This window comes from Lepidochelys kempii, chromosome 1, assembly GCF_965140285.1.
Source record: "Lepidochelys kempii isolate rLepKem1 chromosome 1, rLepKem1.hap1, whole genome shotgun sequence".
NCBI classification, from domain to species: Eukaryota; Metazoa; Chordata; order Testudines; family Cheloniidae; genus Lepidochelys; species Lepidochelys kempii.
This window is the reverse complement of record NC_136380.1, coordinates 308,999,685-309,026,930: the sequence shown is the minus strand read 5'-3', so window position 1 is coordinate 309,026,930 and position 27,246 is coordinate 308,999,685. Positions and strand designations below refer to the sequence as shown.

At 44.3% G+C, this 27,246-nt stretch overlaps 1 protein-coding gene across 3 annotated transcripts in view; it reads right to left on the bottom strand.

The window, feature by feature from the left end:
- KCND2 (potassium voltage-gated channel subfamily D member 2) overlaps window positions 1-27,246 on the bottom strand; it is a 433,131-nt gene that overhangs the window by 19,760 nt on the left and 386,125 nt on the right. For all 3 annotated transcript variants that reach the window (XM_073328186.2, XM_073328184.2, XM_073328185.2), the window contains exon 3: window positions 18,502-18,664. In XM_073328186.2, coding sequence (XP_073184287.1) covers window positions 18,502-18,664 — 163 coding nt within the window. The remainder of the gene's footprint in view (window positions 1-18,501; window positions 18,665-27,246) is intronic.

Below are 27,246 nucleotides of genomic sequence, written 5' to 3'. Positions count from 1 at the left end.
CCTGGCATCTGAGGCCACCATCCAGGAGGCGGTGGAGAAGAGCCTGGCCATGGGGGCATGTACATCCCCTAGAACCCGTGGAAGACCTGGGGGTACGGGTGGTTTTCACCTCTGACCTGCCCTTCCTTCCCAATGCTGCCATTTTGCCTTTCTTCCCTGGGGTGATCAGTCCTCTCCCGCGAGGCTGCAAGGACCCCACCCTCCGTCACGTCCTCTCATTCTGCCAGCAGATGCAGATTCAACTGCCGCCGGCAGTGCGTGATGGGTACTTTTTGGTGCCCCACCAACGGTCCCAGTACCAGGTGTATTACTCTTTGGGGAAGGACTCGGGGTTACCTCTGCTGGGCAATGGGGCAAGTCTGGAGAGACTGCCCCCTGGCCTGGCACCGAGGGACTCCTGGGACCCCCGAGTCCCGGGAAGGCACTGGCCCTGTCACCGCCAGCGACCCTAGTTATCAAGCACCAGTAGTCATCCCTACTCCCCCCCAGCCTGCCACTGCCTCCACTTGGGCCATGGGGGTAGCCCCCCGTTGCACCCAAAAGAGCAGGCGGGTCCCACCTCCATCATATGTAGTTCAGCAGGGCCTGTGGAAGAGAGGGCAGCAAAGCCACAGAGGGCCTGCCCCAGGGGGAGCTTTCCTTTCCCCACGCTGCCCCCCCTATTACCTCCCCAACCTCTGGTACCATCGTCCTTGCCCCCTTGGCCCTACCCCTGCTCACCAGCCCTCTGGGTCCTTGTCCAGGGGAAGTGAGACAAGCAGAAGGCACGGGCTCAGCACCTCCCCCTCGATGTGGACGGGGGCCGCTGCTGCAGAGCCTTTTGTCGCACCCCCGATAGGGCCCACCAACTAGAGGCAGCTGGGGAAGTCGTGGCAGCAACAGGGGGCAGTATCGGCCCCCTTCTGGAGTCCCTCCTTGTAGGGGCCTCAGATGGAGCCCCCCTGCCCCCTTGTCATACTGCACTCCCCAGCGGTACTGAGGCGAGTGCTGACTCGGTTGCTGGCAGGGAGGACCCTGGGATAGTGGGTGGGGACTTCCACTCCATTTTTGAGGCGATCGAGGCCCTGGGTCTGACCTCGATCTGAGCAGTGGTTCCTTTACACTGCCCCCTCTTCTCCACTCTCCCATCCCCCTGACCACTGCTACTGCTCATACTTTGGTGGTGCCCCTGGGTTCGTCCACCTGCCCAGTTGCGGATGGCACTCCACTCATGGCTGCCAAGCCCACTGAGGTAACGGCCGGTGCTGAGCAGCCGGGCTTCAAGGCACTGGGTACACCCCCTACCAATGCAGGGCAGCTGCCTTCCCTTCCAGTCGGGAGCCTGACTACAGATATCCCGCTCCCTAATGCCATGGATGTGTTATGGCACCCGAACCCGGCATCACTGAGGCCCCTCTTCCCGTTTCTGTTCCCTCGACCCCCGTGCCCAGTGGACAGGTGCCACACCCCAGTAGCTTGGCTGCCAGGGCTCCCAGTCTCAGCTCTGCCCCATCTCTGATCCTGCCCCCATCTCTGATCCTGGTCCCGTTCCTGTCCCTGATGCTGTTCCTGCTTCTCCCCTTCCCCCCATGTTATTGCTGTCCCCTGCGTCGTGTCATTTCCCTTTCCGTTTGATAGCCCTCAGGGGGCGGTTTTTGTGTTCCCCTCACCCGACCCCTTAGGGCTGCTGTTTTCCCTCCATCCCCCACTCCTGTGCCGGGGTCTGAGATGGACTGTGTGGCACCGGCAGAACGGGCACCATGCCGAGGGTCTGCTCCTGGCTGCCCGTCTCAGTAGGCCATGAGGATGTCGTGGGAATCTGGCTGGAGGGTGCCCAGAGTTCTGCGACCCCAGCCCCAATGCGTTGCGAGACGAGCTGCGCATCTTTCTCCTGGACACTTGTGTCTCCCAGAATAAGGTGCAGCTCACTCTCCAGTGCTGGGGGGGACTTCCGTCGCATCCTCCGGGCCATAAGGGCCATTTTGGGGGAGAGTAAAGGGACTGGGAGGCAGGACGCTATGGCCTACCAGTGTGCCCGCAGCTTTCGTGACTCCCTGATGGCTTTCAGGGTCGGCCACGGATTGCTGCAGGGTCCAACGGAGGCCGTTAGCGTTCCTCCTCAGCCCTCATTATGGTGCCGATCACCTTTGCCACACTAAACACCTGGGGCTGTAGAATGGGTCTCCACAGGTGCCAGGTGCTCTTCTTTCTTCGGGACGGGGCGTACTCTGTGGTTTTCCTGCAGGAGACCCATACAGATCCAGCCACTTAAGCTCACTGGCAGCTGGAGTGGCGGGACAGGGTGTATTTTAGCTGCCTCACAGTTAGTACTGCTGGAGTGGCCACCCGGTTCTCTCCCAACCTATTGCCCAAAGTGCTGGGGGCTGCCGTGGTTGTGCTGGGTCGCCTACTGCTCCTCTGGGCCCGGGTGGAGGGGCTGACGTTGAACCTTGTCAACGTCTACGCCGTGACATCGGGCCTGGAGCGGGTAAGTTTTTTTCACCAGGCGTCCGCCTTCCTCAGCTCCTTGGATCCTCATGAGTGCCTGGTCCTGGGCGGGGATTTCATCACCACCCCGAAGAGCAGGACCACTCAGGGACCGAGCAGTGCCCACCACCACAAACGTCGTCCAGGAGAACATAGACCATCACTCCCTGGTGGAAGTCTGCTGCTACCACCACCTGGCCGATGAGTTTACTTTTACTTATGTCTGGGTGGAAGCAGATTGGTCGCGCCACTCCCAGTTGGATCACATTTATTTATCTCGCTGTCACCTCTTGCAGGCCCCCTCCTCCAGCATCCAGCCAGCCCTGTTCTCTGACCACCATCTGGTGGCTGTGAAAGCCTCTCTGACTTTGGAGAGGCTGGGGCCGGCCTATTGGCACTTTAACAATAGCCTGCTGGAGGATGTAGGCTTTGTGGCATCCTTCTGGGAGTTTTGGCTGTCCTGGGGAGGGCAGAGATGTGTCTTTCCTTCACCGCAGCACTGGTGGGATGTGGGGAAGGTGCGTGCCTGGCTCTTCTGTCACAACTACACCTGGGGGGCCAGCTGGCAGAGGGATGTAGGGATAGAGCAGCTGGAGTGGGAGGTCTTGGACCTGGAGAGGTGTCTGGCCACCATCCCCGGGGATTCATCCCTCTGTGGAGCGTGCCAGGAGAAGTGGGAGGAGCTCTGAGCCTTTGAGGACCATTGGGCTGTGGCACATTTGTTCGATCCCGTATCCGTCTCCTTCGGGAGATGGATTGTGGCTCCTGCTTTTTCTGTGCCCTGGAGAAAAACATGGGGGCTAAGAAGCACGTGACCTGTCTTTTGGCAGAGGATGGTGCCCCCGTCACGGATCTGGAGGAGATGTGTGGAAGGGCCAGGGCCTTCTACGCTGCTCTTTTCTCCCCGGATCAGACCAACAGCAAAGCCTGCAGAGTGCTCTGGGATGGACTCCCGACAGTCAGCGCAGGCGACCGGGACCAGCTGGAGCTACCTCTCACTCTTGCCAAGTTCTCAGAAGCCCTCCGTCCCATGTCCACTAATAAATCTCCGGGCATGGACGGGCTGACTGTGGAGTTCTACTGTGTGTCTTGGTCCGGACCTTGTTGCTGTCTGGGCTGAGTTCTTGGGGAGCATGGTCCTCCCTCTGTCATGAAGGCGGGCTGTGCTCGCCTTGCTTCCAAAGAAGGGGGACCTCCACAGTCTTCAGAACTGGCATCCCGTCTTCCTCCTCAGCACGGACTACAAAGTCGTAGTGAAAGCCATCTCACTGCGGCTGGGGTCTGTGCTGTCGGACGTGGTCCACCCTAACCAGACCTACACTGTCCCAGGCCGCACCATCTTTGATAATATATATCTGGACCGGGACCTCTTAGAGCTCGAGTGTAGTGATGGTCTGTTGTTTGCCCTCCTGTCTCTGGACTAGGAGAAGGCATTCGACAGGGTGGACCATGGATATCTCCTGGGAACTTTGTGGGCATTCGGCTTCAGATCCCAGTTTGTGGGTTTTCTCCAGGTGCTGTATACCTCCACAGAGTGTTTGGGCAAGCGCTACTGAACCCTGACCGCACTGGTCAGCTTCAGGCGAAGGGTGCATCAGGGCTGCCCACTGTCAGGCAAGCTGTACACTCTGGCCATCGAGCCCTTCCTTCATCTCCTCCATAGGAGGTTGACAGGGTTGGTGCTCTGTGAGCCAGAGTTGTGGCTGATCCTGTCAGCAAACGCCGATGACGTGCTCCTCATGGTTCAAGACCTGGGTGACCTGGCATGGGTGGAGGCTTGCCAGGCCATATACTTGGTGGCTTCCTCCACCCGGGTCAATTGTGTCAAGAGCTCTGACCTGGTGGTTGGGGATGGGTGGCAGGCGAGCACCCTCCCACCCACGCTTCAGGCCATTCGATGGAGCGCAGGTCCACTGCGCCATCTCGGTGTTTACCTTATTACCACGCATCCTTCTCCTCTGAAGAACTGGCAAGATTTGGAGGGCAGGGTGTTTGAGCAGCTGTGGAGGTGGACAGGACTACTTCAGTGCCTTTCCCTGTGGGGGAGGGCAGTGGTGCTCAATCAGCTAGTCCTGTCCATGCTCTGGCACCAGCTCAACACCCTGATCCCGGCCCCAGGTTTCCTGGCCTACCTTCAGAAGTAGTTCTGGAGTTCTTTTGGTCAGGACTGCACTGGGTCTCTGCAGGTGTCTTGAGTCTCCCCCTGGAGGAAGGAGGACAGGGCCTGAATTGCCCTCGCACTCAAATCTGTGTCTTCCACCTCCAGGCCCTGCAGAGACTTCTTTATAGTGCAGGTAGCCCGGCATGGAGCACGCTGGCTCGTGCCTTCCTGCGCCGCTTCTGAGGGCTCCGATATCACCAGCAGCTCCTTTATCTCCATTTGAGAGGTCTTCTGTGAGACCTCTTTGAGCTGCTGGTCATCTACCAGGACCTTCTCCGGACCTGGAAGCTGGTATCAGCAACCAGGTCCATGGCAGCTGCTGAGGGGATAGATCTTCACGTGGAGCCTCTGCTACACAATCCCCAACTCGGTGTGCAGGTGGCAGAGTCCCCCTTGGTGCACCAGAGGCTGGTTCTGGCAGGAGTCACCAGAATCGAAGCCCTCCTGGACTACAAACGGGGAGTCTGGGTGGATCCCCTGTTGCTCGCTCAGCACATGGGGCTCTACACCCTTTGAATTCCCCAGTGTATATTTCAGAAGGTGAGGGCAGCTTTATCGCCTGCTTCTCGGGCTTACCTCAAGCGGGTCCTGCGGGACAGTGCTCCTCGCCCACCCCACACCCCAGGCCCTCCAGATCTGTTCATAGGGCCCTTGACCCATGAGTCCCCCCAGCCATCCCACCCACACACCTAGAGCCGGCTGTGTGACCTATAGCCAGTTCACTTTCAAACTGCGCCAAGGGCACATATTTCAGAGTAGCAGCCATGTTAGTCTGTATCCGCAAAAAAAAAAAAAGGAATACTTGTGGCACCTTAGAAACTAACAAATTTATTAGAGCATAATAAGAATGCTCTAATAAATTTGTTAATCTCTAAGGTGCCACAAGTACTCCTTTTCTTTTTAAGGGCACATATGTACACACTCATGCTCCATACTCTCCATATCCTCACCCTCGTGTCTCGCCCTGATACTAACTGGCTGGATCTACTGCCACCTATTGAGGGTGAGAAACCTCAGTGGGCCAGCCTATATTCCACCTTGGTCCCATGGCCCACTGGGGATATGGGTTGGCGGCTCCTGCATGGAGCCATGAGCATGGACATGTACCTGGCATGGTTCACCCGTCCCCGATACCTGTCCCTTTTGTGGCGTGAGGGAGACACTGGTGCATGTCTACCTTGAGTACACCAGGTTGCAGTCCCTTTTCTGGCTCCTCCTAGACCTACTGATGCTGAACTTCTCCCCCGACCTTTTCTTATATGCACACCCTATCTGTGGCCCCACAAAGTCATGGGACCGCCTCGCCAACCTTCTCCAAGCGATGGCCAAAGTGGCCATCTCTAACAACAGGGAGAGGATGTTGGCTGAAGGGATTCTCTGTGACTGTGGGTCCTATTTCCGTTCCTCTATCCACTCTCGTATCTAGGCAGAGTTCCTCTGGGCAGCGTCCGCTGGCTCCCTTGACACCTTCAAGGAGCAGTGGGTGCTGTCCAAGGTTCTCTGCTCGGTGTTCCTTTCCGGTTCCCGACTTTTGACCCTTTGACCATCACACCATGTTCTTGTTGTTTTTTCTGTTCCTCCCCACCCCTCCCCCAGTAATTATTTGAGTCCCGGGCTCAGTGGATCCTCCCCATAGGCTGGGGGAGGGTCCTTTAGCCGTGTGCAGGCTTATGTTTGCCCACTTCCCAGGAATCCAGTATGACCAGTCTCTGGTAGCTGTCCAGAGGAGGTGCTGGTCTGTAGGTGGAGGATGATGGATGGAAGATGATTGAGCTTCCTTAAGACATTTCTGGTAAAATTGTCAGTTTGAACTATTGAGTCACATAGTGTAGACTGAACAGTGGGAAGCCAACAATAGAGGGGATATCCTATGTTTAAAGAAAAGACTCTCAAGATCAATAATACAGAAAGCAGAAGTTCCAGAATAGTCTTCGCTTTGTTGGCTTCCTGGAAAGTGTGGAGTCCTCAGTACAATTCCTGCAGGAATTTTTATGACTGGTTCCCTGTATACCAAAGGGTGCTTGACTTTGTCCTCATGCTCAATCCACGGATTTCTGGTTCCTAAAGCCAAGTGCAGAGCAATGATTTAGCAAACCTGAATTTCAGCTGTAGAATATAAGCTCAAGTGAAGAGCTTTGAGCTACTGCAGTAGAAGAGAGAGTTCAATGTTTTGTTTTGAGGTAATATGACTTTTTCCATTCTCAATAATTACTAGGTTGAAGTTCTCACAAAATAGGGGAATAGTTCTTCTCCAACTCCTATGACATTACAGAATAAAGCTGTTTGTTTACTCCTGCTAGTATAATATGATCCTGGAATAGTGTGTATGGGGAAAGACAACAGGGTCACTGCATTAGCCAAATATCTTCTCCAATCATGATCTGGATCAGTTTTGAGGAATGAACTTATTCTTCTTTTTCTGCCACATACTTCCAAAGGGAGAGAGAGTCTTCTCAGCAGCCATCCAAGGAATCCGAGAAATAGAGTGGAAAGGAGCTATGGAGACAATTCTGCTTGCAGCATGTGACACATAATTACAGGTCTGATGCTGGTAAACCAAGTGCCAGCTCTGGCCAAGGACACAGGCATTTTATAAGAACTGAAACTCATAGCTGAAAACCAAACCAGCTCACCTGTATGTTAATTCTGTTCAAAAGAGGTATTAGTCTTATAAGAATGTATTAAGTATTTAGACTATATGAAATGCTTGTAAGTTGCTGCATCCTTTAATCTTACTTGTAATGTCTGTATTCCATGCTACTAGGTAAAATATAAGTTTGTTTTATAAGTGTAAAAATCCTGCTCTGAACTTGTGAAGTCACATGGGAAGACTTGCTCTCCCTGCCCATCTGTGAGGACTATCAAAAATTAAGTGGGCCATTGTAGGACAAAAGCTTTATTGATTGCCCCTTCTACCCAAGGACAGTACGTGCAGAAGGCCTTATCTCATTGGTTTGAATGCTGGAAGAGGGAAATAAAAATAGCTAACATGAAGATTTATCATCTTTGTTTGGATTCTTACAAAGGCTGGCATTGAGAAACAGGAAGCAGAGATCCCCAGGGTCAACCTAGGTTAAGCCCTAAAAAGAAATTCAATGCTGACATATTACTACATATCTGTCATCTTTTGAATCACAGACTGTATACATGATTGCTTGCTTTAACCTGTAAATAACTCTTATTTCTTTTTCCTAGTTAATAAACATTTAGTTAATTACAGGACTAGCTACAGGCATTGTCTTTCGTGTAAGATCTGAGGTACAAATTGATCTGGGGTGAGTGACTGGTCTCTTGGGACCGGAAGCAACCTGAATATTTTGTGATTTTTGGTGTAAGTGATCATTTATCACTAAGTCCAACTTGCATGGGTGGCAAGATAGACTGGAGAGCCCAAGATTGCACAGCAAATCTGTGACAGAGCCAGAAATCAGATATCCTGACTTTCATTCTAATGTTTTAACTTCTCGAAAATGCTCCTTGCAGGGGGCCTGATCACGAGCCCACTGAAGTGAATGGAAGTCCATTCATTGCATTTAATGGACTTCGGATCAGATCCTAAGAGATAACTAGTTCACTTGCTTCTGGTGGCTTCACACCCTCCCCACAACTGAATTAATAAAGGCTTAGGCCAGCCAAAGGATTGTAAGCACTGTACATTATGCAATAAATTCTCATGGAGGAGGCTGAATAATTTCATTGTCTAAGAAAAGGCTGCAAAACTATCAGAATGGAAGATATGCTTATTCAAGACCAGTTCTATAAATTGCTGGTTGCTAGTATAGATAAAAAACAAAATAAAATCTAAGTTCCACTCTGAAACTTGATGCCCTAAATTCTTCCACACTTTTGTGTCTTTGTAAAAATAGGAGAAAGTGTCTTTGTTATTTAAACAAAAACAAAAAATCCTACATCCAAGGACAGGAAAATTACATACATTTGTTATGATAGGGGTTTTTTTTAATAACAAGATGCATTCAAAGGTGGTTATGGGCATATGGACTATGGTAGGGGAATGTCCACTTTCGGTAGCTCTGAATGCTGTCAAATGCTGGGTGTCATTGGGGGTTGAGGGGAACTTTATGACTGGAGCTCCTATGTGCTAAGATAATACAAATAAAATAACAACAATAATAAATGTCATAGCTTCTAGTCCTCAAGTCCATTACAATGTTCTTTGAGGGAACTGCTTGTATAAATCACTCAGGCAGGTTCCATGTAAACCCCCCTTTTAAAAATTCAGATCTTTTGGTTTGGACCTTTGAGGGAAGATATTCAGCTCAAAATGTTAAAAACTAATCCTTCATCTGTGTTCCCTCTCTTTGTCAGGGCAACGGCCTTCCAGCTGCCATACTCAATCTTCCTGGGAAATGTGAAACAAAATAGATTTTGTTTGCCAACCAATATCTGAGAAGATTTCTAAGTGGTGTTGGGTTGGTAAGTGTGAGCTTGAGTGAGAAGAGTCTGAGCACAGAAGTTCACAGCATGTCTTCTGCATGAAGAAGGAACTGAGAAGAGTAAGAGGAGACTGCCACAGAAAAGAGTGGTTCCCAAAAATGGGATCATACACTTCCATCTACTATAGAGTGTGCAGGGTAGGAAAATATGTCTGCAGTGCCACGTAATTCACAGAAAGGAGAGAACGGTGGCTCCTCTGTATTTTTCTCCTGCCCCTCTGACACTGAGAGGGCATTAGTGCCGACACTCTATGGAATAGAGAATCCCTGGTGCTAGGTTTTAGGCGAAGGAATGGGGGGCAGTTTTGTTTCATACCATGCTCTCTTCATTTCCACGTGGATTTCCAAGCAAATGCGTGTCCAATAAATACTGCTGGTTGTTCTAGTAATTAATCCTGCTGCTTCTTTTTAAAAGTGTCACAGCACCAGTGATCATATAATATGCTGCCAAAAAGGAACTGTTTTGAGATGTTTATATTTGGCTGTTTTTGACAGAGTGCACTGATGCAACTTAATAGAAGTATAACATAAGTTTAGTCCCCGAGAGGTGCCAGGTGGAGAATGAATGGTTTCTGTATGTCACAAGAGGAAGAGAAGACAACATTTTTCCATTAGTGCCTGTCACCAGAACGTTTTGTCAGATACTCCTTTTTGTAGCCAACACAAACCCCATCCAACTCTCCTTTTGAGCAGCAGTGCCTGGAAAAAAAGAGGACTAAACTCTTCCACAGAAAACCATCCTCTTTATTGTGAAACTTTCCATTTCTTCCCTTAGTCCCTAGAATACTGAAGTTTTGTAAATATGGCTGCAGCAGTAGAAGCGCTCTGTGAATTTTTGCAATCTTTGGGGACAGTAAAAAATATCTGAACTAGGAAGGTTCTTTTAGCTGCTTTGGTAAAATTCCACCATAGTCTTCTATCTTAAACTTTCCAACAAATGGACCATCAGCTCACATTTTTATGGGTGTCCAACTTCTTCCTCCATAATGATAAAGGTTCCATACATCTCTTTTGAGCTCTTTGCTTTTCTTCTGGCTTTTGAATTTACATTTATAGATTAGTCCCCCAATTTCCATAAATGTTTAGATGTAGCACCAGCACAAAACATAGTAATATTATTATTCCATGGTAGGAACTCTGCAAAATGGAAGCTTCTTATGCTTTACTGGAAATTAGCTCTAGCAGATTTACCAAGAGATACATTTGGTCCATTTAAATGAGCTTTTTCAATAGCACAAAATGCAACATTAATAGTGTTGTGTCTATTCTGCTGGCCACCAAGATAGTTACCTCTCTTCTTATCGCTATGGAAACAGTACAAATTCTCTAGCTGGTGTTTCGTCTGTACCTTCATGGTCTTCTAATGTAAAGATAAGAACAATACCTTAATGCAGTGATACTCATGTTGAGGCTTGCGAGCTGCAAGTGGCTCTTTAATGTGTCTCCTGCGGCTGTTTGCAGCACATGATATTAAAACACTGTGATTCAATTATTAGAATCAGGATACTTTTATTATGTTATTAGTATCAATTGTAAACAGTAAATGAAACAATGAATTCACACTACTGTGCTCTCTGGGGTAATGTTGATTGCTAATTTGGCTCCTGAACCATTGAGGGGTGAGTATCACTGCCTTAATATGTTTTGTGGATTCAAGAACAATGGACTAAATGACCTGAATTCTCAGTTCCACTAAGGGCCCTTTACACTGTTCTGGTAGTGTAAAGGGGCCTTACAGTGGGTATAAGTGTAATTTACACTTATATCTAACAGAGTTCAGGCCAATATTTCTTGCTTTGCTTTATTGTTTTCCAGTAATTGCACATAATTTACTTTAGATTGGTGAAGAGAATTTAAATGCCACCAACACTTAGTAAAGAAGGAAGTGTTGTTTACTTTGTACAGTCAGTGGATCTGGAATTGAATAAGATCCAGAGATTTCTTCAGTCCTACTACCTTTCTTTTCAATAATATATTCAAATCAATATTCTGCATTTAAAAATGGTGGTTCTATAGATAATTGCTCACTGAGCACAAGCTTAACATACTTTAGTACTACATTCAAAAATCTGGGCTGAATTATAACATCAGTTATATCTCTCTAACCTCACTGAAGTTAACATTTCACTTAAGTTTTAAACTATGTTAGCCGGCATTATGCCCTAATGGAAATGCTCTCCCTGAGCTGCCAGGTGCTGTTAAGCAGTTGTTGCACTTTATAGAGCTAGTTGTACTTCAGTAATATCTAAAGTTATTCATAACTTGACAGATAGATACATTATGTACACAATCAGTTAGTAAAATAAGAGATCAGCCAACCTTCAGGATAAAAGTTGCTATATAAAAGTGTAAAAGCCTGATCAGATCATGATCACATGAAAGACCACACACTTAATTTATGGTACCAGTTAATTCTTTGGACGTTATGAAGGAATCATGAAAAGCTCTTCTGGGGGAAAGTGCTCATTGAGATTGGCAATTAAGGACTCCTCTATATATCTAGGGACCAGTGTTGATAGACACTGAAGGAGCTACTTTCAGGGCTTGTCTACACTTACCAGAGGATTGACGCTGTGGCGATTGATGCATCGGCGGTTGATTTAGCAGTCTAGTGAAGACCTGCTAAATCAACCACTGATAGCTCTCCCGTCAACTCCTGTACTCCAGCTGATCGAGAAGAGTATGGGGAGAGTGTCTTCCATCAATGTCGCGTAGTGTGGACCCCATGGTAAGTAGATCTAAGCTACTTCACGTAACTCAAATTGTGTAGCTTAGATAGACTTTTCCCTTTAGTGTAGACAAGGCCTCAGATTTCCTTGGCTGAGAGAACATTAAACATAGCACAGGGACTCATGGATAGCTATAGAAAAGGTGAAGCAAAAGAGGGGATGGAAAATGGGGAGGGCATTTAGGGAGAAACACTGGGTCCACAGAAAAGAGAAGCGTATAGTATTATTATAAACAACTGTTAACATTCAACCCATGATACCCCGAAAGTATGGAACAGGAAAACCTGTGCCTAACTGAAAATGTCCTTTAAGTAATATAGTCTATAGATCAGGTACAATGGGTAGTTCAGCCTGCTTCCAGCTTTGGGGCAGAACTATACCTGTCAGTCACTGGCAGCAGGGGAATGCCTTCTGAAGTTCCCTCCAGTTGAGGTAAGTTTCGCAGCCAGGATAATTCAAATCTACTTTCCTACATTACAGATTGCAGTAAATATACTCTGAAGAAAAAGCAAAACCATTTCTTCTACGGCAGAACATGGTAAATTCTGCCTATGAAACTCAAGTTTTCAGATGTCAATTTCTGTATTCTGGATGATACACTGATCTCCGGGGTGGGTCATATCTGTGGACCTTATTACTTGAATAAAGGAAATTTTCACATAGGTTCAGATACATTTTACTGTTCTTATTCATGCTAAGGTCCACAGACTCGCTACAATGGGATTTTAATAGCAGTGTGCATTCAGGGTGGGAAGCAGGATCATTATTTTAAAGTAGACGTCAAAAATGAAATAGATAATATATTAATATCTCTTCTACCTTTCCCGTTGGCTACGATTGGATGACCAATACGCAGACTTTGGTGAATTTATGTATTGATGGCCATGTAGCTGTCTAATATATCTTAATGCAGGAAAGATGACTACTCTGCCCTGAGCCTGTCAGTGCTCCTAAGGACTGGACCTCAATGCTTAAGCAAAGGATGAACATTTCTTGAATTTACTTAGGGAATGAATGTTATGACAGTTATGAGAGGACTACCTTTCTGAATTAAAAGTACAATACTGTATCCTATTGGAGAAAGCTCCCATTTAAACTAAACTCATCTGATTGGAGAACATAGCCATTGAGTGACCTACTCTAATGGATAGGAAGTATAACGACACCTCCTGGAGGGACTCAGTCTGGGTAGTGCTATAAGGAGAAGAATGAAGGTCCAAGGTCATGCTTGTAGACCCCAAATAAAAAAACAGTAAGAGGACCAAAAAAATGCTACCATGGCTAAACAGCAGACAAGAAGAGGTGATTAGAGGCAAAAAGAAAAGGAGTACTTGTGGCACCTTAGAGACTAACCAATTTAAGGTGCCACAAGTACTCCTTTTCTTTTTGCGAACACAGACTAACACGGCTGTTACTCTAGAGGCAAAAAGGCATCTAAAAAATTGGAAGTCAAATCCTACTGATTTGGAAATGGAAAGAAGCATAAACCTAGGCAAATCAAGTGTATAAGAATAATAAGGCAGTCCAAAAAGGAATTTGAAGAGCAACTAGCAAAAGACACAAAAACTAACAGCAAAAAATGTTTTAAGTACATCAGAAACAGGAAACCTGCCACATAATCAGTTGGGTCACTGGATGATCAAGGTGTTAAAGGAGTACTCATGGAAGACAAGGCTGTTGCAGAGTGTCTAAATGAATTCTTTGCTTCTGTCTTCACTGCAGAGCACATGAGGGAGATTCCCAAACCAGAGCCATTTTTTTAAAATGACAAAATGGAAGAATTGTCAGTAGAGGAGGTTTTGGAACAAATTGATAAATTAAACAGTAATAAGTCACCAGAATAAGATGGTATTCACCCAAGAGTTCTGAAGGAACTCAAATATCAAATTGCAGAACTACTAACTGTGGTATATAACCTATCACTTAAATCAGCCTCTGTACCAGATGACTGGAGGATAGCTAATGTAATGCTGATTTTTAAAAAAGGCTCGAGAAGCAATCCTGGCAATTACAGGCTGGCAAACCTCACTTCAGAACCAGGCAAATAGGTTGAACTATAGTAAAGAACATAATTATTAGACACATGAAGCTGATGTGTTGGGGAAGAGTCAACATGGATCTTTTAAAGGGAAATCATACCTCACCAATCTATTAGAATTCTTTGAGGGGGTCAACAAGCATGTGGACAGAGGTGATCCAGTTGATATAGTGTACTGTGACTTCCACAAAGCCTTTGACAAGCTCCCTCACCAAAGAGTCTTAAGCAAATTCCTCTCATGGATCAGTTAAAAGATAGGAAACAAAGAGTAGGAATAAACGGTCAGTTTTCACAATGTAAAGTTGTTAATAGTGGGGTTCCCCCAAGGCTCTGTACTGGGACCTGTGCTGTTCAAAATATTCATAAATAATTTGGAAAAGTTTGCAGATGATACTAAATTACTCAAGATAGTTAAATCTAAAGCTGACTGTGAAGAATTAAAAAGGGATCTCACAAAACTGGGTGACCAGGAGAAAAAATGGCAGATGAAATTCAATGCTGGTAAATGCAAAGTAATGCACACTGGAAAACATAATCCCAACTATACATACAAAATGTTGGGGTCTAAATTAGCTGTTATCACTCAAGAAAGCGATCTTGGAGTCATTGTGGATAAATCTCTGAAAAGAGCTGCTCAATGTGCAGTGGCAATCAAAAAAATTAAGAGAATGTTAGGAACGATTAGGAAAGGGATAGATAATAAGAGAGAAAATATCACAGTGTCACTACATAATCCATGCCACACCCACACCTTGAATACTGCATGCAGTTGTGGGTGCTCCACCTCAGAAAAGGTATTTTAGAAATGGAAAAGGTACAGAGAAGGGCAACAAAATGATTAGGAATATGGAACAGTTTTTATACGAGGAGAGATTAAAAAGACTGGGATTGTTCAGTCTAGAAAAGAGATGACTAATGGGAGATATGATAGAGATCTATAAAATCATGAATGCTGTGGAGAAAGCGAATGGGGAAGTGTTATATGCCCATTCACGTAACACAAGAACCAGGAATCACCCAATGAAATTATTAGACAACTGGTTTAAAATAAACATACTGAAGTACTTCTTCACACAACACATAGTCAACCTGTGGAACTTATTGCCAGGAGATATTGTGAAAGTGAAAACTATAACTGCGTTCAACAAAGAATTAGATAAGTTCATGGAGGATAGGTCCATCAATGGCTATTAACCAAGATGGTCAGAAACTAACCCTAAAACTCAGAATTCCAGAAGCTGGGAATGGATAATGGGGAATGAATCAACTGATAATTGCCCTTTTCTGTTCATTCTCTCTGAAGCATCTGGCACTGGCCACTTTGAAAGACAGGACACTGGACTCGATGGACCATTGGTCTAGTCCAGTAAGGCCATTTTTATTTTCTTATGCTCTATCACCTTGCAGCATTGGAGTAAGATTGATGCTCTAAAAAAAGTGTTTAGGGTTGATAATTGTACAAAACTTCCTTTTCTTGAACATGCTGACAACATATTACAGAGACTTTACATTTTAATTTGGACATTTATACACCCACAGTAAAATCCTCTCGGAAGAACTCAAGGCTATGTTTCACTTATTTAACAGGGTAGTTAAACTATTGTCTTTGTATCAGCCAGTAGAATATGTTCTATTTGTTGACTTCTCTTCTGAGGTTTATGACAGCAATAATCACTTTATCCAAGTATCCATTTTAAACCTGTCTGATCCCAGATGCAGGACTGGTCTTGCAATTGCAAACCTCTTCTGTGAGACGGAGACATCCAAAGATGCAACACTAGGTTCATCAGGCCAGAGAGCCATAGTCTCTACATCCAGAAAGGCATAAACGTTGTCACTGTCACTCTCCCATTTCTGCCCTGGGGAACGGTGTAATAGCTGGTAAGACACATATCAGTGACCTTGCCCAGCTTTGCAAGATACCATTCACCAACTCCTATCCTGTGTCCTCACACACAGAGAGGCCATAGGGTACTTTACTGTTTCAAGATGCAAAGGTGTTGATCATCAGCCTACCAAAATGTCTTATGGTGAGTGAGATATTTCTGCTAACATTCTTCTGAGACTGATATCCCTGACAATCCCATGTGAGTTTGTTTGTCCTGAATCCAAGATATTCCAGGAACCAGTGCTTTTCCATAATCTTTCTCTCTGCACAGAACCCTGATCAGAAAAATTGTGTGTCAAAAGAGAAGCAATTTCCTTATTCCCTAAAGCCAATATTGTCGCTGCCCTGATCCTGGCGAGAGACCCTGGAAGCACATGTAGGACGAACAGTAATGATTGAAGTTGGAAAAAGAAAAATGCTGCCATCCCTCTGCAAAATATACGAATTGTCTAAGGAGGGTTAAAATGGGAATGCTTTGAAGACAAGTCTCTTTTAGGAACTTATTGAAATTAGGAATTCACTAAATTGAGTTTATCAGCCTTTAAATTCCAGGGCTTGACATCTTCTTTTGTCTCCCTGTCAGTTTCTTAGAGGTAGCCTGGTGCGGGATTGTTACTTTTCTGCTATCCCTTTCTACTTCCCTTCCCTCTCTGCTCTCCCTCCTTTGTAGCTGGCTTCATTTTCTTTATTGGTCACAGCTGTGGGTGCATGTCTCCAGGACTGGCAGTTCTGGGAGCGGTGTGGGGGTGTGGTCAGCCTGATTACAGGTAAGCAGGGAAGGATCTCTTCTCCCTTCAGCCTAAACTCTGTATGGGGTCTGTAATGCTCATTACAAATCACTAAGATAGCTGGGAACTGATTTGTCTCAGCATCTAATCCCAAATACCAATACCACATGTACCTGTGTGAAACAGATGTGAATCTGCCTCCCCAACCCAAGTGTTAACATTGCTTGTGAAAGCCTGGAGGGGCACTTAGGGTGTCCGATGACAGTCCCAAATTGTTAATTTATTTAGTTGTGGTAGTCTGATGTCACCTGATGGTTTCTGTGGTCTTTTCTATAGAGTATGGTAGGAGCCAGAACTATAAGGTGACTGTTCTGATGACATTGAATCTCCTCGTCTTTCCATAAAGTTTTCCATTGCATCACCAGCTGGGAATCAATTTGTTTCAGCATCTGATCCCAAAGACCAAAGCCCCATGTATCTGTGTGAAACGGATCTCAGAGTTTCCATGATCAAGGAAGGGAGCGGAGACAATGCCTGCCTGGGTTTGGATGCCTGTAAAGCGCCTATACAGGGAGAGGCCACTTGTTCAAGTAAAATTGGACACATAGATTTCTCTGAAAATATTCGAGAGACTAGTGATACCTCTGTCCTCCAAGAGGCTGGGCTTATTTGTCTCCCCTCCCATACGTGGGGTCTTTCTGGATCTCTCAAGGAAGGTACTGGCCTGGAGCTCAAGAATGGGCTCCCTAGAAGCTCTATTCCTCTCTGTTGAATGGAATTCACATGAGCTAGGTAGGCATGTTTCCCCTGGAGGTCTCAGTCATGTTGTGTCCGGAGGCCTCCATCCGTGACCCATTGGGAAACAGATGGAGAGGAGGTGGTTAGGCCCCGCAGTCAGAGGTGTGGCTGGTGGCAGTGCTTAAATTGTGCCAGGGTTTGCCGGTGCTTAGCCCTGGCACCTCTAGGCTTGGAAGTTCATATCCCCAGCACCTCTGGGCTTCCACATCAGTTATGAAAGTAAAAAAAAATTGCTTGAGCCCTATCACCTAATTGCATGAGCCCCAGCACATCTTTTATTACAAATTAAGCATTGGCTGGTGGTGCGGGCTATGTGGACACAGACACAATCTTCTGTCTGGTGCTCTGCCCTTCTGGCTTCACTCCCTCCTGGGGGATGTCTGCTTGTTCTGGAGCCAGTTCTTGTCCAATCCTGCCAGACACCTTTCCTGCTGGGGGAGAGGGCTATGGTAACCCCGCTGGGCCTGGGCTGCATCTTATTCAGCACAGCCAGCCTCTCCAGTCCTGCCTGGCTCCTATTCTACCCAGGGAAGGGTAGGGCGAGGTGATCTGGCCCAGACAGGACTATGAGGGAAACCGCACTCTTCCCACAGTGCAGGCTGAATTCTTTAACGAGACACTCTATAATGTGGGTGCGCATGAGACACAGACCCTTTCTTTTGTCTCTGCCTTTTCTTGGCTTATCTCTGTCCTTGAAGCCTCCAGGAGCACTAGCTGCAGTAAATGCCCCAGGGAAGGAGAACTGACAGAACAATGTCCCCAAAAGTAAATGCTGCCTTGGGACATGGCTGGGAATCAGAAAGAACCAAATTATTAGTCTAGAAATTTGAAATAAATTTAGAATTTTCCTGAGAAATCTGCAGGGAGGTCTGGCTGAGCCGCTGGCCAGTGTGGAGGCAGAGAAACCTGGAGGGAACATCAGGAGGTAAGACACTTCCCTACTTCCAGTGGCTGACAGGGCTGGTTCTGTCTCCAATCTGCAAGCAAGCTAAAGTACCCATTGTCGTGGATCTGTGGATATTACCAAGAAGAAGAAAGGAGCAATTTCAGCATAAAAAAACAAACTTGAAATGTACTTTAAAATTAGTAAATTTGCCTTAGTGCCCCTGCTGTCATGCATGTATAGCAGCCCTCCTATTAATAAATTATGCTCCCTTGGATGACATACAGCATATAAAAAAGCCATCTGTTATCTACTTTGCACCAAATCAAGAGTGTGGGATGGAAGTGAGAGCGCACCTTTTGTGCCCTGCGCTTGTCTGCTCGTTGATTCTGGTGGTAGATACGACTGAAGTTGGAGACAATTACAGGAACTGGCAGAGCAATGACTAAGACCCCACTCAGGGAACATATTGAACCAAATATCTTCCCAGCTATTGTCTTCGGCACCATGTCACCATACCTGGGTTAAAGAAAACAAAATCTATTTAAAAACATTAACTACTCTTAAGTATCAGATTTAAAGTCAAACTAGCTAGAAACTATTTTTTACTATAATTTGCAAAGAACATTTCATACACATATACATTTATCTGTATGTCTATGTGCTGTATGTATGTGTATCATTTCCATTTTAATTTAGTGCTTAAGTCAACACAGTTCCTAGATCTGGAGCTAAATATTTTTTTCATTCCTTCAAACCTCCTGTCAATCCACAGACTTGCTGGGACTTGCAGACACCTCTTTTTGATGCTAGATACTGATTTTCTAGTAAAGGAGGAATACAGTGACATTAAGAATTATCTAGAGGAATTTCAACTGACAGCTTATAAAGAGGACTCTGTTCTCTACACTCAGTAGTTTGTTGTATGGGCAAAATGTGTAACTAAATGCTACTGAGTTCAAGAATAAGCTAAATATCTTTAAGTTACATTTGCTTTTTAATTGGTTGGGTTATTAATTACTATTAAACATTTACATAGGACTGTAAATTTGCATAGCATGTTACACAACATAGGTAAGACACACTCCCAATCCCAAAGATCTTACAGTCGATATAGGACAAGACCGAACACAAAAGCAAGATGTAGGATAACACTGCAGGAGATGCAATGTTTGGGAGTTGCTTTGATGAGAATAAAACATGTTTTACACAGGGATTTGAAGGATAAGAGAGAAGTGGGTGAAAACAGGGAGACTCTTCTAGGCATGTGGCAGGTCCGAACACAAGAATGAGAGAAGGAGATGAAGGGATGAGTAACACAGAGGTGGGGGCAGGGCATAGGGAGCAGGAGGGGATAACAGTAGAAATGAGAGCAGAGGTATGTGTCAGGGCAAGATTCAGTAGCCTTTAAGGTGAGGAGGAGGAGGAGGGCTTGACTTTATAGGGTTGAAATGAAGTGCTAATGGAGGGAATCAAGGAAGCAGGTGATACTATAGCCTGGAACAACCTATGTAATGATGGCAATGACCATACTTATTTTATCTAAAAAGAACTGTTTAGTGGCTTTACAAGACCTGGCCAGAACAACATGTAAAACAGTGTGTCACACGGATAGATACTAAAACACCTACTGTAGTTTTAGTTTTGTTAATCACATTTGCTAAAAACTAGTGACACCAATACGGACCCTGCAGAGATGGGCAGAAAGAGTAGTATAGGATGGGTTCTATCTTTTAAAGACTACATGCGGATGGTGTGAGGAGCAGGATATCTTAGGACAGGAAAGAGACCAGCGAGAGACCCACACTTTCCATTACATTAGCAACTGTATCTCACAATACAGGTGTCTCCACCACCTACCTTACACCTGTTGGGGGTATAATCTTTATATTTCCCCCCAATACAACACAACCCAAACACATCAGGTAGACTACATATTTATATATTTAGAAAGAATCATTTATACTTATGCATGATCTAAAATTTCAAGATGGTGCTTAAAATTAGGTTTCTAAATCCACATTAGGCCCCTAAATAAACAGCTTGATTTGCAAAAGTGCAAAGCACCTAGAAGCTCCCATTGTCACTAATGGATCATTTTGGACAGTCAGAAGGCAGTTCTGGTTCCATTTTTGTTTGCATTTGTTGCAGAATAAAACACTCTGTTCGTAATATAATTGTATGTTTGTGAAAGTTTACTGCAGTTTGATGTTAATGGTAGCAAGGATTCTAGGCCAGTCAGCCTCCAATATTTTAGTAGCCATGTATATATTCCCAGGCTGTGACACAGGATGATATTTTTCTATCGCATTTCAAAAGTGTTATATAAAATTTGGAAATAAAATGTTTAGGATTGTTTGTATAGTGAAAATGTTTCTCTGTGTCTGTTGTATTAAATGACAGTAAAGAGCTGGATTTAACTTCAGCTATAAAGTATCCCAGTTCTGACTACCTTTCCTATTTCTACTTGAATAAGGAAAAACAATGAAACATTTTCCAACTATAATCTTATTTGGCCCTTAGTTAGTGTTAATAATAGCCTCCACCTTACTGATAGCTCTAATTTGCGCATGGCAGTGTCATAAATATAAAGGGAAGGGTAACCACCTTTCTGTATACAGTGCTATAAAATCCCTCCTGGCCAGAGGCAAAATCCCTTCACCTGTAAAGGGTTAAGAAGCTCAGCTAACCTCGCTGGCACCTGACCCAAAATGACCAATGAGGGGACAAGATACTTTCAAATCTTGGAGTGTGTGTGTGTGGGGGGAAAGGCTTTTGTCTGACTGTCTGGGTGATACCTTTGCCGGGAACAGATCAAGGATGCAAGCCCTTCAACTCCTGTAAAGTTAGTAAGTAACCTAGCTAGAAAATGCATTAAGTTTTTCTTTGTTTTGGCTTGTAAATTCACTGTGCTGGAGGGAATGTGTATTCCTGTTTTTGTGTCTTTTTGTAACTTAAGGTTTTGCCTAGAGGGATTCTCTATGTTTTGAATCTGATTACCCTGTAAAGTATTTACCATCCTGATTTTACAGAGGTGATTCTTATACCTTTTCTTTAAATAAAATTCTTCCTTTAAGAACCTGATTGATTTTTCATTGTTCTTAAGATCCAAGGGTTTGGGTCTGTGTTCACCTGTACTAATTGGTGAGGATATTATTATCGAGCCTTCCCCAGGAAAGGAGTTGTAGGGCTTGGGGGAATATTTTGGGGGAATAGACTCCAAGTGGTCCTTTCCCTGTTCTTTGTCTAAAACACTTGGTGATGGCAGTGTTTTACCTAATCCAAGGGCAAAGACTTTGTGCCCTGGGGAAGTTTTAACCTAAGCTGGTAGCAATAAGCTTAGGGGGTCTCTTCATGCAGGTCCCCACATCTGTGCCCTAGAGTTCAGAGTGGGGAAGGAACCTTGACAGGCAGTAACTTGTCTAATTTAAGTTTTCTCCTGCTGAGAAACACTGTGCTGAAGATGTTAAAGTGCACTTATATTCAGAAGAGTAGTATGGAGAAACGACAGCTTCTTAATCAACCCTGTGGGTAGTCAGAATCATAGCTGCTCAGTTTTGTGACAAAACTAAAGGTTTTCCTACATTTATTCTGTTTAGGTCTCCTCTCCTATGGGACCTGGTTTCTATTCTGGTATATGCATCAACAAAATAGTTAACTAAGTTCCAGATGGAGGGCCAAATTTTACATTCAATTATACTTGTAATAACCACACCACAATGTCTTTGTTCCTAGTGCTGGTCCCAAGCCCAGATAAAGTGGAAGGGTTGGGCAATGGCTTGGCAAGCCATCCCTGTAAAATGTCTCTAGCTTTGACATGCAGAAGAAAAACACGTACAACATACAACGTTAGCAATTTCATCTGCTTTATCTGCTTCGGCAGTTTTGTCTACTACTCACAATGGAACCAAGCTTCAGGATGCATCTAAATCTTCTACTGCATGCAGAGGAGTCACACTGTATGATGATGATTCTTCCATAAACAGAAATGGGAGGGAAGCACCTGACAAAGATGATATGTCACCTTCTGAAGCAACATCAGTATCTGAGGATGGACCACGGAATGTCTGATCATTAACAGCTGTTGGAAAAAGGACTCTCTTGGCTGAAGAACTGGAAAGGGTGACTGTTGTATGTGGCATGCAAGAGACACGGTGGAATTTAAACACTGACAGCACAACTCTGACTTGTAGCAGTCAGACCTTTCAATTGTTGCATGCCTAATGACACACCTGAAGGGCACACTGGTGTTGCTTTGATTTTGTCCCTGTGGCGCAATCTGCACAACTGACTTGGCAGGCCTATTCTCTATGTCTGATAGCCACCATTTTGAGTTTGAATGGAGGATGTATGGTAGTTATTAGTGGATATGCTCAACATGACACAAGGCCTGATGCTGAAAAGGATGGTTTTTATACCAGGTTAGAGGACGTTGTATGTAGTATGTGATCCTGACTTCATATTGCCAACTTAGAAGATATGAGCATGAGAATTGGCCATGATAGAACTGGATTTGAATTTGTACTGGGACCACACAGCTTACCGGAGGAGAGACCAGATAATTATTTTAATCTATTAGAATTTACTTCCACACATGAACTATTTTTAATGTCTACCTGGTTTCAGCACAAGAACTGCTATAAGTATACATTTCAATATCCATTGGGTAACAATACAGCCTTGGATCACACTCTAGTTTGGAACAAGATGTATGTATATTTAGGAGTGCTGATCTTGCTCTGGAATCTGATAATCAACTCCTAACAGCAACAATGATGTTCCATTTAATAAAGTTCCAAAGACTGGTATCTACTGCGTTGAAACGTGTAAATGTTGATAAGCTTCATGATGAATGAACTGCTAATAATTACACAGGTAGCAATTTCCAACAAATATTCTATATTGCATTACCAGCTGTCTAACACACAAGAAGCATGGGCTTTCTTCTGGGATTCTATCACACAGATAGCTGGAGAACAACTGGGACTAAAGACAATGAAAAAGCAATACTGGATTACAAATGATACCATCAAAGTATGGGTGAGAAAAAAAGAGGCATGGTGCAGAATGGATGAACTGGAAGGTCAGAATCAAGTCAGTGAATGGAAGAGGAAATGGGCAATAGAGGAAAAGCAATTCTTGAGTGAGCAGTCATGAGGGCCTGTCAGAATGATCATAATCAATGGTGGAATGGTATGGCACAGTGTATTCAGAAAGCCTCCGAAAGACATAACCAGAAATGTGTATTTGAGACTATGAAGTTCCTAAATTGCACATCCAGTGTGGTTTCTGTACAGCTCAATTTAGAATCCATGGTATATATGTTCTGTGGAATGTTACTGAAAATGACTAGAGCAAGAGAAGAAAGTTTCATCGTGTTTATAGATTATAGCCGATTTTGACTCAGTGGATACTTTTATGCCCATATGGTGTGCCTGAGGACTTAATGTACTTAGTGGAAGAATTGTACCATGCTACATTTAGCTGTGTGAAGGTAAATGATTGTTAATTGCAGACTGGTTTTCAGTAGACTCAGGAGTATGGCATGGATGAGTTCTGTCACCTTACTTAATGTTCTAATAGACCATTTGATGACAAAGCTGACTGAGGCCAAAGCAGGAGGTGGGAAATTTAAAGATTCATCATTAGAGGATCTCGAGTATGTGAATGATATTGCCTCACTTGGACTGACTACTGACCAACTATAGCTAATGCTGGAAGAGCTGCTATGGGATCTATGGGATTTAATCTATGGGATTTAATATCAGTGGTGATTAACCAAAGCTATTCATGCATCCTATAAAATGGAAATGACCTGCTGATGCTGCATGTATATGGCAATTATACTGAATGGGTGGATAGTTTTATCTGTCTGGTAGTCAGTTGACAGCAGAAGGTTCTATATCTGAAGAAGTCACACATCGGATCAGTCTTGCATGAATGGCATTTCAATATCTTCAAAGGACTTTGTTTGGGTGGCGTGATGTTGTGTGATAACTAAGATACAAGTATTCAATGCAGTAGTAACATCAACTCTGTTACATGGAGCAGAAACATGACCATTATAAAACAGCTGAGGAAAGGAAACTAAACAGTTTTCAGTTTTGAAAGTTATGGCGTATTCTTAACATCCATTGGTTTGATTTTGTCACAAATGAGGAGATATGTAGAAGTTCCTGGCAAGTTGCAGTCTTGTACCAGTTGAGAACAGGATGACTGCAATAGTGGGGTTATGTACACTGTGCAGAAGAAGGTATGCTTTTACAAAAGGTCTATAGAGCTGAGGTCAAAGGAAGTAGAACATGAAGCTGACCACAGATGAAGTTGGAAGATGCAATTCTGAGGGATTTAAGAAACCTCAATCCTCCCATACTGACCTTTACCAAAGGAAGAACACTTGCAAGGGGCTGTTCAAGAGGGAAGTCCATTCTATACACACCTGTGGCTACATCAAAAAGAAAAGGAGTACTTGTGGCACCTTAGAGACTAACAAATTTATTTGAGCATAAGCTTTCGTGAGCTACAGCTCACTTCATCGGATTCATCAACCTCAAAGTCCTTAAGAGAGTTTTGGAGGCAAGGTTGAGGTGCAAGGTGTAGCAAAATATAGGAGAGCAGCATAATGGCTTTAGGAAAGGAAGGAATGTTATAGACACAGTATTTGCAAAGAGAAGAAGTTTGAAAGAATGATAAATGGATGGGTTAACTGGTATTTAGTTTTTTTTTATCTTGAGAAACCATATGACTTCGTTCAGCGGGAGTTGGTATTTCAATTATTGAGATGGAGGGATTGACAGGGGACTTCAAGAAATGCAGATGATAAGAGGAGCCATATGGAGGTCCAGAGCTATGGTGGTAACAACACATAGAATTTCAGAGAGTTGTGAGATGATGGCAGGGTTTAAACAAGGCAGTGTGCTGAGTCCACTTCTCTTCATCCTATGTATGGAGTTAATTAATAGAAAAAACAAGCAAGTGGAGACACAAGAAAAATAACATATGCTGATGATCTGGCCCTTTTGACTGACAGCAAAAAGGAATTGGTAAATATAGTATCAGAGTGGGCATCTGTGTTTAAAGATCATGATTTGAAGGTAAATATAAAGAAAACTGAAGTTATGCAAGAAGGGAAGGTGGAAGAAGAGATGTTGATCAAAGTTTTAGGAGAGAAGCTGAATCAGAAAAAAGAATTTGTTTATAGTACTTGGGAAGTAAACTTAGTACCATTGGTGAGAGATCTGGAACTGAAAAGAAGAACCCAATGAGCATGGGTAGTAGTGAAAAAGGTAGAAAGAGTACTGTGAGACCGGCAGTTAAGTAACAAACTGAAAGGAAAAGTGTGGGCTGCGTGTATTTGTTCCTGCCTGCTCTATGGTTTGGAAATGGTGAGTCTTATGGAGATGGAAGAAAAGAAGATACAGGTAATAGAAAATAGTATGAGGAGGAGAATGGCAGGCGACCAGAGGACAGATAAAATGAGCATGGAAGAAATTAGGGGAAAGATGAATTTGGGACTCTCAATCATAGATATGCTGGAGAGCATGCATTTGAGGTGGGCTGGACATGTGAAAAGAATGGAAGAACAGCCAGTAAAGAAATCTTTGGAGGAAGATGACGGCAAGAAAGAATGTGGAAGACTGAGGATATGATGGAAAGCTCTGTCAAGAGGAGTCTGAAGAGAAAAGGACTGCATCTCCAAGACCTAGAAACCCGTGCAAGGGACCAGAAGAAGTGATGAAGAATTGTGGGCACCTGCCACGTGTCTCCTCAGATTTGCTCCTTGGCATAGACCGAGCATGCTCAGTAACACTGCTAAAGCTGGCTGTCCTCACTCTGCCCCTCCTCCCCCACTATCTGTAGGCATGGGTTGTCTCTGAAAGCTCAAGTGAAGGGAAGACAAGGGAGGGTGAGTTTTGTAAAGCTTGTATTATAAAGTGGAAAAACTATCTTGTTACTTGACAACTGAGCGGATTTGATCTTGAAGTCACTGAAATACAACAAACATGGAAGCCATTTACACACTGACTTTTCAAATTAGGTAGTAGCTAAAACCTTAGTGTGTGATTCTTTCTCCTCTTCTAGTTATACAAATTATAATAGCGAGTGCATTTTCCTTCTCTACATTTTTTCAGTTGCAATATTTGCAAGTTTCTGTATCAAAATTGCATATACCACATATGAACCTATTATTGTGGAACAATTGTGGAACAATGCTTTGGTCCTCATTATTTGTATTAACTTTCTACCTAATTTTGTAACATAACAAAAGGATATCACAAGATTGTATACTTTAGCTGACTGAACAAAAATAGTACCACTGATTCCTGTATTAATCACATGTGCTCTCCTTTTTTATCCAAGAAAGTGAAGTGAAAAGGATATGACAGACTAGATGTGCATTTGTGGTGTGTCAGTTAAGCTATAACATACCAGAAGTCAAAACTTCATTATCAAATGAACGCCTATTGGGAAATGGATGAAATTTAGCTTTAATCTTGTGTTCAACAACTAACAGACCATTGTTCCATGTCTGACTGCTCATTGTAAGGGATAATATCAAGTTAATGGATTGTCTCCTTATGCTGATAGAACGCTGGACCTTTCTAAGTGGTGGTCTGAGGAACATGGGTGTGATTTCCTATGAGACACATAGGAGCCGGGACTGTACCATTTACAAGCTAACTAAATTTGTGGGATCTTGGATAATATGGGCTTTAGGGAATTCCCACAGCTGGTGTAATGTGTGGGATTATTACGGTGTGTTCTGTAACATTAACATTACTAGATCAGTATTTGTCTATCAATGTATCCATCCATCTACAATACCTATTAGCTCTGTCAGTAGTGGTTGTTGCGTATCAGTTATGCTGCCTAATGGGTGGACCATATTTTCTGCTGACATGGCCTCATTTCAAGAAATATCAGACAATATTGTCCATATTTGTGGCATCATGAGCTAACATCACCATTCTTTGACTCATTTTGAATCTAATGCAGACTGTTTTCTCAGGTTGGTCCTCTGCTGGGTCTAAGGCGGAAGCTGTGGAAATCCCTGTGGAGATCGAGTATGGAGAAGTCATAGTTCTGCATTGCAACTCAAA